Source organism: Nannospalax galili, unplaced genomic scaffold, assembly GCF_000622305.1.
Source record: "Nannospalax galili isolate Female #2095 unplaced genomic scaffold, S.galili_v1.0 scaffold323, whole genome shotgun sequence".
Lineage (NCBI taxonomy): Eukaryota > Metazoa > Chordata > Mammalia > Rodentia > Spalacidae > Nannospalax > Nannospalax galili.
This window is the reverse complement of record NW_008350329.1, coordinates 1,380,499-1,391,096: the sequence shown is the minus strand read 5'-3', so window position 1 is coordinate 1,391,096 and position 10,598 is coordinate 1,380,499. Positions and strand designations below refer to the sequence as shown.

The window sequence follows — 10,598 nt, the reverse complement described above, 5'->3', positions numbered from 1 at the left end:
GGCTCTCTTTAGTTGGGAGGTTTTATGTTACTGTTTCAATTTCCTTATTTGTTATGGGTCTGTTTAGGCTGTTGATCTCCTCTTGGTTTAACTTGGGTGGTGGCCATGATTTTAGAAATTCATCCATTTCTTTTAGGTGTTCAAATTTAATAGAGTATCGATTTTTAAAGTATTCCCTTAGCTGGGCGTGGTGGCGCATGCCTTTATTCCCAGCACTCAGGAGGCAGAGGCAGGCAGATTTCTGTGAGTTCAAGGCAAGCCTGGTCTACATAGTGAGTTCCAGGACAGCTGGGGCTACAGGGAGACACTGTCTCAAAAAAAAAAAACAAAACAAAACAAAAAAGTATTCCCTTAACAATGTTTTGGATTTTTTTGGTGTCTGTTGTGATGTTTCCCCTTTCATCTCTGATTTTGTTGATTTGGATTTGCTCTTTCTTTGAGTTAACTGAGCTAAGGGTCTGTCTATCTTGTTTAACCTTTCAAAGATCTGGCTCTTAGATTCATTGATTTTTTTTTTCTTTTTTATTTTCTTTGTTTCTATTTCATTGATTTCTGCTCTGAGTTTTGTTATTTCTTCTCTACTAGGTTTGGATTTGGTTTGTTCTTACCTTTCCAGAGTCTTGAGTTGTGCTGTCAAGTCATTTACATGTGCTCTTTCTGATTTTTTGAAGTAGGCACTAAGAGCTATAAACATTCCTCCTAGAACTGCTTTTATGGTGTCCCGATGTTGTGTTGTGGTCTCGTTTTCATTTTGTTTCAGGAACACTTTTGTTTCTTTCTTAATTTCTTCTTTGACCCATTCATGATTCAGGAGTGTGTTGTTTAAGCTCCATGAGTTTGTGTATTTACTAGAGCTTCATTTGCTGTTGATTATAAGCTTTTTTTGCACTGTGGCCTGATAGCAGGCATGGAATTATTTCAGGTTTTTTTTTGGTATTTGTCAAGATTTGTTTTGTGTCCCAGAATGTGGCCAATTTTAGAATAACTTGCATGAGCTGTTGAGTAGAAAGTATATTTGGTGGTTGGGTCGAATATTCTGTATACATCTGTTAGGTCCATTTCAAGTAGTATGTCATTTAATTCAGATGTCTCTCTGTTTATTCTTTGTCCAGTTGACCTGTCTATTGAAGATAGTGGGGTATTAAAGTAACCCACTATCACTGAGTTGGTATCAATCTCTGTTTCACATTCCTGGACTACTGATTTTATGAAATTGGGTGCTCTAGAGTTTGGTGCATATATGTTCATGTAATATCTTCTTGGTCAATTGTTCCTTTGATTAGAATGAAGTAACCCTCCTTATCTCTTCTGATGAGTGTTAATTTGAAGTCTATTTTGTCAGATATTAAAATTTCAATACCTGCTTGCTTCTTAGGGTCATTTTTTGGAATATTTTTTTCCATCCTTTCACCTTAAGGTAGTATCTATCCTTGAAGCTGAGATGAGCTTCTTGAAGACAACAAAAAGATGGATTTTCTTTCTTGATTTCATTGCACCAGCCTGTGTCTTTTGACAGGGGAGTTGAGGCCATTGATACTTAGTGTTATTATTGAAAGGTGTGTATTGTACACTGTCATTTTAATTTCTTTGTGTTTGTGTGGCCCTGTTTTGTGTTTTTGTTGTTATACCTTTATTTTCTTTCTGTAGCCTCTTGGGCATATTCATTCCTTTCTTCAGTCCTTTGTATTGCTTCAAGTATATTCTGTAGTGCTGGTTTGGAAAACATGAATTCTTTCGGCCTATTTGTGTCATGGAAAATTTTCTGTTCACCTTTGACCTTGCTAGATAGTTTTGCTGGATAAAGTATTTGGGGTTGGCATCCATGGTTATTTAGAACTGAGAATACTTTGTTCCAGGCTCTTCTGGCTTTTATAGTTTCCATTGAAAAGTCAGCTGTAATTCTGGTTTTTCTTTTATATGTAACGCGTTGTTTTTCCCTATCAGCTTTCAGTACCCTCTGTTTAATGTTTTTACTCTGATGTGCCATGGGGATTTTCTGTTCTGATCCTGTCTTAATAGTGTTCTCTGTGCTTCTTGAATCTCTGTAGGTATATCTTTCCTTAATTTAGGGAAGTTTTCTTCTATAATCCTATTGAAAATATGTTTGGTACCATTGGTTTGAGTTTCTTCTCCTTCCTGTTTGCCTATAATACGTATTTTTGGTCATTTCATATTGTCCCACATTTCCCGAGTATTCCATTCCTGTGGTTTTTTTTTTTTTTTTTTTGACTTTGCATAGTCTTTGCTTAAGGAGTCCAGATCTTCAACTTTGTCCTCCAATCTTGATATTCTGTTTTTCATTTCATTCATTCTGCTTATGAGATGTTTTTCTGTTGGTTTATTGAGTTTTTCAGTCCCGTGTTCATTTCTACTTGGATTTTCTTCACTATTTCTAAAACATTTTTTTAAATTTTATTTTTATCTTATGTATACGCATGTATTGCCTGCACGTAGGTAAGTGCACCTATGTCGTACAATGCCTGCGAAGGTCAGAAGAGGCTGTTGGATCCCCTGGGTTTGGAGTTATGAACAGTTGTTAGCTGCCATGTGGGTGTTGGGATTTGAACCTGGGTCTTCTGCAAGAAGATTCGAACCACTGGGCCTTCTCTCCAGCCCCATTTTCTTCACTATTTCTATCTCTTTAGTGAATTCACTTTCCAAGTTATGAATTGTTATTGATGTTTCATTAAGCTGATGTTTGTATATTCTTGGGCTTTCATCAAAAGTTTATGCCTTTCCTCTTTGAGTTCTTCGAGTTGTGTTTTCTTGAAGTTCTTTGATCATCTTTATGATTGCTCTTTTTAAATTCTGCATCCTGGGGTTCTGCAGGGTGGTTCTCAAGTGCACAGGTTCTGCTGTGCACTTCTGTAGAACTCATGGGTTTTGTTGGGAACATATTTTCCTGGTTTTTCATATTTTGCGTTGTCATTTGGGCATATGGATGTTCTTTTGTTAGTTATGTGTTCAACAGGGACTTGTACTCTGCTTTAGCTTAATTTAATTTTGGTTCTGTTAATATTGTTTATGTAGCTTAGTTACTTTTTGTTTGGATGTGGAAGACAAGTTGTTGGGTATTCAAGTCTTGCTAGTTTTTAGAGTGGTCAGAGCCCTGACTGAGCAGGTCTGTCTGCCTGATCCTGAGGCTGGGAATTTGGCAGTGAGAGGACTTCCTGGGTGAGGACTTGGGGATCTATGGTAGGGTGATTAGTTAATCTGGTTTGGGAAGCTACTCCTGGGTTTTGAGGTGCAGAAATTGGAGCCTGCCTGTGAGAGAGGCTGGCAGGGGCTGTGGTGGGGGTGGATCTACATTTTTAATTTTTGTCACTTAAATTGCAATAGGATCTTATTATAAGGCCAGGCTGTTTCCTAACTTGGGGTCTTCCTGCCCCAGCATCCTGTGTGCTGTGATTATAGGTATACATCATCATTTCCAGCCATTTGGAATACTTACGAAGTGTAAATAATGTATGAATGTTTGCTGTGGTAGATTATACCAACTAACTAGGTCAGTATATCTATATAGTTTTTAACTAGAGTTGACTTGAAAAATAATTCTTCTAAAGCATTACTTCACTATGAAAAAATTCCAGTGACTACTGAGTCATTTGTGTGTGTGTGTGTGTGTGTGTGTGTGTGTGTGTATTTGTGTGGTAGGAATACATGTCTGTGTATGCACTTGAGTGTGCAGGTGTGTGCACTCTTGTGTGTATGTGTGGAGGGCAGAGGTGGATGTTGGCATCTTCCTCTGTCACTCTCCACCTTCTATTTATATATTTAAAATTTATGTGTATGAGTGTTTTGCCTGCATATATATTAGTGAACCTGTGTTGTGCAGAGCCTGTGGAGGTCAGAATAAGGCATCAAATCCTCTGAAGCTGGAGTTATGGTTAGTTTTTAGCCACCATGTGGGTGCTGGGAACCATACTTGGGCCTTCTGCAGTCAGTGCTCTTAACTGCTGAGCCATGTCTCTAGCTCTTCTACCTTATATTTTGGAGACAGGGTCTCTCACCGCTTCTGGAGCTGAGCATTTCAGCCTGACTCCTGTGGTGGTTTGAATGAAAATGTCCCCCATAGGCTCCAAATACTTGGACATTTTGTCCCCAAATGGTGGCACTCTTTTGGGAGGTCTCAGAAGGTGTGGCTATCCTGGAAGAAGCACGTCACTGGGGGTGGGCTTAGAGAGTTCTTAAGCCTTGCCGATCTCCAGTAGCTCTCTTGCTCCCTGTGCTTGTGTAATGATATGAGAGCTTAGCTTCTGCTGTTCCTGCCCCAGCCACCTCTAGCCACCATGCCTCCCTACCATGACGGACCGTAATTCCCCTGGAACCGTAAGCTCAAAAGAACTCTTCCTTCTATAAATTGCTTTGGTCAGTGTTTCTATCACAGCAACAGAAAAGTGACAACTCCCTGTCTAGTGAGCCCCTAGGATCCTCCTGTTTCTGTCCTCCAGTGCTGGGGTTACAGACATGCATCACCATGCCCAATTTTTTACATGGGTGCTACGGATCCAAACACAGTTCCTTATGCTTGCGCTACAAGTACTTTGCCCACTGAGCCATCTTCCCGGTCCTGAGTCCATTATCTTCAAAATGATTGCAAATTAAACCTTTTTTTAATTTGAAATTTCTCTTAAAACTTCCAGCTTTCTAGAAACTAAAACAAGCAAACAAACCAAACACAAGATCTAAGTTTCTAAGGAGGGAACAAGTTCTAGGAAAAGGTTCATGTAGTTAACAGAATATCTGTAGTAGATTTTTGTGTCACTGTAACCAAATACCTGGTTCATGACTTCTCAGCTCTACATGGCGATGCAGCATGTGGTGGAAGAGAACTGTTTACCTCACGGCTGACAGGAAGCAGAGCAAGACAGGAAGGAGCCAGGATCAAGATACCTCTAAGGACACTTGCTCAATGACCTTCCTGTCAAGTCCTCCCTAGCAAGTCCTCCCTCCTAAAGTTTCTGTAACCTTCCAAAATAGTGCCACCAGCTGGGAACCAACTGTTCAGAGCATGAGCCAATGGGAGGCAGATATCTCATATTCAAACTGTAACAGCATTTAAATTTCTTGCCATAGAAGTCTTTCTTTTCACTGGATTTAGATGGAGACTAACAGTTTCCTAAAACAAATGTTTGAGGACTAGTGAGGCATCATATTAGGAGGAAAGAAGGCATACTCTGTTTTTCAAGTAACACACCTGGTTCACACTAGTTGTCTGGTCTTTAGGTTCCTAATCTGTACAATACGTATAAATAAAGCTTACTTCACAGAGTCATTGCCTGGGTTGAATAAGAATGGAAAAGTGTTTTGTAGTCAGTAAAGTACAGTATCAAGATAGAATTTGGTATTTGTTCTGTAAGCTCTCATTTGGGAGACATAGATAAAGCATTCAGTGACTTTGGTGTCTTTCCTTTAGGATGAGATTATTAGCATCTGATGTCCTAACTTTTTTTTTTATTGACAGATGATTTGGATAGCTATTGCTCAGGAGATAAAGTTGTTTCATCATTAGGTTGTTATTCTGATGAAAGAAAGCATCATACAACACCTTTCTACAGTTTGTTCAAACACTTAAATGTGAATTGGTAAGATATTCTGAATGTTACTATCTGGTCAGTAACTCAAGAAACAGCAGTGGAAAAGGGCAGCTTGTTTATGTGTGTGTGTGTTTTTGAGAGGAAGTAGAAGGGATCTGGAATCTGATATATAGAGGCTAATTTATTAGTTCATTAAATTTATTGCATATATTTACTCTGTGTGTGTGTGTGTGTGTGTGTGTGTGTGTGTGTGTCTACAGGCATGGGCTAAGGCATTCATCTGGAGGTCAGAGGACAACCTGTAGGAGTTGGTCCTCTCCTTCCACCATGAGGGGTTCAAGCATGGAACTCTAGTCATCAGGCTTGGCAGCAAGTGCCTTTACTCATTCAGCCAACCTGCCTGCCCTAATTTATTAATTTTTTACAATTATTTTTCCAGAATTCAAATGAAGATCTGTTTCCCTTAAATTTTTTTTTTAATCTTTTTGTTTGCTTTGAGACAGGATTTCATGTACCTATTCTGGCCTCAAACATGAAATACTAAGGATGACATTGAATTTTTGATCCGCCAGCCTCCTGAGTATACGTACCATGCTCAGGTACTGGGGATCAAATCCAGCATTGACTAACCTGGAACTCTATGCAGACTGGGCTGGGCTAGAACAGTTACCTGTCTCTGCCTTCTAGAGTGCTGGAATTAAAGGAGTGTGCCATCATACCTGGCCAAATTGAGGATCTCTTCCATGTTGCCAACTGATACTACATCCCCAACCTTCTGTTCCGTTTCTTTAAAAATTGTGGAGGAACTGAGAACAAAGCTGCAATACAAGCAGCCTAATGTCTATTGTCTACTTAGTAGTGGGTTGAGTACTGTGTATTAGATAGTTGTGAAAGTGAAATGGCAACTACAAAATATGTATCATACAGCTCTGTAGAAGAGACAGTATTTACAGTAGAAGATAAGGTAAAATAAAATTTCAAATTGAGTATTATTTAATGATACCAACATGGGTCAAAAGAAATGCTGTGGATGTCAAAAGAGCCAGCATTCTGAAATAATATAAAACCATAAGGACATGTGCATATACAAAATGAAATTATGAGATCATTGTGGAGATGAAAACAGCAACTATGCTGAAAACTATTTTTAAGGTAATATTTGGGAGCGTGAATTTTTAAGTATGTTTTGTTTTTAACAGATTGCCTCTTTCTCTACTTAAATGAATTAATTCATATAAAGTACTTTGAACAGTGTGAGGTATATTTTAAAGTACTCACATGTTATGTATGTATGTTATGTATGTATGTATGTATGTATGTATGTTTGTTTGTTATTTATATTTTTGAGACAGGATCCCTCTGTAGCTCCAGCTGTCCTAGAACTTGTTATGTCGACAAGGCACTTCTTGTCACATACATACTTACTACTGTCCTCCACTGCTATCATTTTTATGTTTTTATAATTCTGGGTGTAATCCAAATTATAATCTGAAGGTTTTAGACTCTGAAGGTTTTCATACCATTGAACTTTCTTTTTTTCAATCCCTAGTTACAATCTAGTCTCAAAGTGTGCTGTCTAGCCAGTAGGTATAGGCCACAAGTAGCTATTCAGTACTTAAAAGGGGGCTGCCCTGCAACAAGGTACACTATAAGTATAAAATACATCCTGGGATTTCACAGACATAGGGTTAAGATGTAAAGTGCTTTGGTGTTCATCTATTCCTTGTCACTGTGACGAAGTACCTGACAACAGAAGGGGGATTTACTCTGGCTCATGGTTTCAAATATAATCTTATAGTCATGATTGCTGGCTCATTGTTTTTAGGCTTGTGATGAGACAAAATGTCATAGTGGAAAGGTGTGGAAGAGCAGAACTGCACATTTTATGGTAGCTGGGAAGCAGAGACAGGTGGGACTAGTCCAGGACAAGATAAACCTTTGAAGAAACTGTTGCCACTGATATCTCCAGTGCCCCACTTCTTACTCTGAACTCATCAGTGGATTAACCTGTTATTAAATTAGCATACTCATAATCCAGTCATCCAGGATCACCAATTAGACTCTGAGCCTTCAACACCAGAGCCTTTAGGGAGTTCTTTATATACAAACCAAAACAACCTTCATATCTTTTATATTCATTCTATGATGAAATAGTGTGTTAGATGTACTACAGTAAATAAAAAATATTGTGAAAGTTTTGCCTCTTTTTATGTTCTTGCTGTAATAGGAAAAAAATGCTAAAATATCTGTAACTTACATTGTATTCCTTTTGAACAGTGTTGCACTAGAAGTTTCGATCCTGAGCTAAGTTGCAGATAACACAGAGGATTCTAGCTCTGGTCTGTGCTCTCTTGTCAGCTGTTTGACTGCTTTGGGTTCAGTTTCTTTATGCTAAATACAAATTATCTTATTTTGACTTAAACTATAGATAACAATACCTGTTCTGTCTGAGTTATTGGAGTTCAAAAGTGTTTGGCAATCATCGAGCATTCTAGGGCTTTTAAACTAGACCTGTTTAATGTGTTGAAAAGGTTGCAAGATGCTTGTAGTGTGTTATCAGGATTTTTAACTTAATTTTTATGTTTTGTATGCATTTTTTGTATTTAAAATGTTTTTTTGCATCTTTCTCATTTTTTAATTCTGTTAATATTTGAATAGTCTTTTTCAGTTGCTATAGTAAAATTTGACATTTCTGAGTTTTTTTTTTAAAGCCTAGATGATGCACTGGATTCTTTTCATGATTTAAAGAAACTGGAAACAGAAGAATTAATTGAGAACGATCATAGATATGGTGCCTCCAGAATAACAAAGCAATCTTTTAAAGACATAGAAAAAGGTTGGAGAAATATTCATTTGAACAGTAATTTGCTAAGTACAGTAAAGCAAGCTAGCTTCATAGTAACACTTGGGCTTCAGGAGTCTGAGTGTTGCTGATTTCTGAATTTTTATAAACCCTAAGATAATTTCTGTACTTACTATTAAACTATTTTTACTTGTCTTACTCAAAACTTATAAAAATAAGTTATTAACTGGACTTTTATAATGTCTTCAGTTCTTCATGTTCTTTATTTGAAGGTAAAGACTTTAGTAGAATTTGAGTAGTCCTGATGTTTTGAGAAAATACTTTAGATTACTTTAAGTATGGCTTCCCTGAGCTGAGTAGTAACACTTCTCTGTCTACTTGTGTGTCAGGATTTCCAGAAGAGGGGAAACCAGGAAGTGCCTGTTTCCTTTTGGCTGTAGGAGTTGGAGCCATCGTTGCCCCTCTGAGCATGCTGATGCCTTTTCTGTTGGGGATATACTACCCATACATACTCTTTTTCCTTCCCTGCCTTCCTGCATCCCTTTGTCATACTGGTCTCAGCATTTGAGGATGATGCAGATCATTTCAGCCTGAACTTTTATCTTCCATTAGGTGGCCAGTTTTTCTACTGAAGATGTAAGAAAGTTGAATGTATTTGAAAGTTGACCAAAAATACAGGGAGTGCTCAGGCCAGGGGTTGGATACCTGGAGAGGAAAGCAGAGCATGAAATAGCTCTTTTACTTTTAACTGTTTGTTTATCCCAGTAGTGAAACTTGTTAAAAATTAATTTTGTTTTTGTTTTTGAGACAGGATCTCCCTGCAGCCCTAGCTGGCCTGGAACTATGTAGACCAGGATGACCTCCAACACAGAGATCCGCCTGCCTCTCCCTCCTGAGTGCTGGGACTAAAGGCGTGTGCCACTTTTTGACTATTTTATAATCTGTCCAAGATGGAGGAATATAATAACAAATCCTTAAAAAATTTTTTTATTCATTTTCTTTTGAGGATTTCATTCAATAGATTTTGGTAATTTTTACCCTCATCTCCTCCCAGATCTACCCTTTACCTCCCTTCTCACCTAGCTTCATGTCCTTTTTATTTTTAAGGCCCATCAAGTCCAATTTGTGTTGCATGAATATTCTTGGGTATGGATGGGTTCATCCCCTGGAGGGTGGTTGACCTCCCATGGGTTATAACCTTAAGGAAGCTTGACTCTTCTCCCGGTAGTTGTCAGATGCAATAGCTCCTCAGTTAGGTGTAGGACTTCATGCCTACCTCCTCCTCCATCCACATCTCCCCTCCATGCTAGGATTCTTATCTGGTTTGAACTTTCACAGGTCTTTTGCATGCTGTAACAACCACTGTGAGTTGTGTGCAGCTACCCTGTTGTGGTTGGAAAACAGTGTTTTATTATAGTTATCCACCACCTCCAGCTCTTAAAATCTTTCTGCCTTCTCTTTCACAAGAGTATGAAATATGTTCCATTAGGGCTGAGCATTGTACTAACCTACTGCCTCTTACTCGCTTCCATGTTGAGCAGTTGTGGGTCTCTGTGTTGATTGCCGTCTACTACAAAAAGAAACTTCTCTAATGAGGTTTGAGAGAGGCACTATTAATGGGTATAACCATAACTCATAGGAGATGATTTAATACTATGTCCATTTAGCAGAATAATAGCAATAGGGTCTCCCCTAAAAAAGAGACCCTTTCTTAAATCTTGAACATCCAAGGCAACTGTGACAGAACATTTTGTTTTCTGACTTTGAGGCCCATTTATTATTTGCAACGGACCAGCCCAGACCGGGGCAGTTCAGTCTGATGGGAACAGGGTCGTCGAGAGGGTGGACAAGGAGTCGGCGAGTGACAAACAGACGCAAAAGGAGCTTGATGAAAGTCTGAGTGTAATTTTTGCAGTTGCAAGGTTTGAGATATATACAGCAAAGATTACAAAAAACCACAGAACAGTCATGCTAAGATTCACAGTTCCAGAGGTGAAAGTAAAACATAATTTTGCCAACATATCTCTCTATCTTATCAACCTGACACTAGACAGTAAATTCCTATTTTTCTGTGTTTGTTTTTCATTTTTACTGTCAGCCTTTCTCACACACTTAAGATTCTGCTCGGCTTTGTAATCCCAAGTCAAGATGGCCTTGATTCATTAAGCACCCCATTAAGCACTTCCAACACCAGTGGTGCCAGGTTGTTACTTTTTAAACGATCTGATAACATTCCTTGCTTGTTTGTAGTGGGCCAT

At 38.5% G+C, this 10,598-nt stretch overlaps 1 protein-coding gene across 7 annotated transcripts in view; it reads left to right on the top strand.

Annotated features, from left to right (window-relative positions):
* The window catches only part of Ccdc138 (coiled-coil domain containing 138), a 138,843-nt gene that overhangs the window by 9,306 nt on the left and 118,939 nt on the right, over window positions 1-10,598 (top strand). For 2 of the 7 annotated variants that reach the window (XM_029570651.1, XM_017801784.2), the window contains exons 4-5: window positions 5,465-5,585; window positions 8,249-8,373. The exons of 4 other annotated variants lie outside the window; for them this stretch is intronic. In XM_029570651.1, the coding sequence (XP_029426511.1) occupies window positions 5,465-5,585; window positions 8,249-8,373 (246 nt within the window). Of the gene's footprint in view, window positions 1-5,464; window positions 5,586-8,248; window positions 8,374-10,598 lie in introns of those variants that run through there. One more of the 7 variants, XM_017801787.2, reaches the window with a different exon arrangement.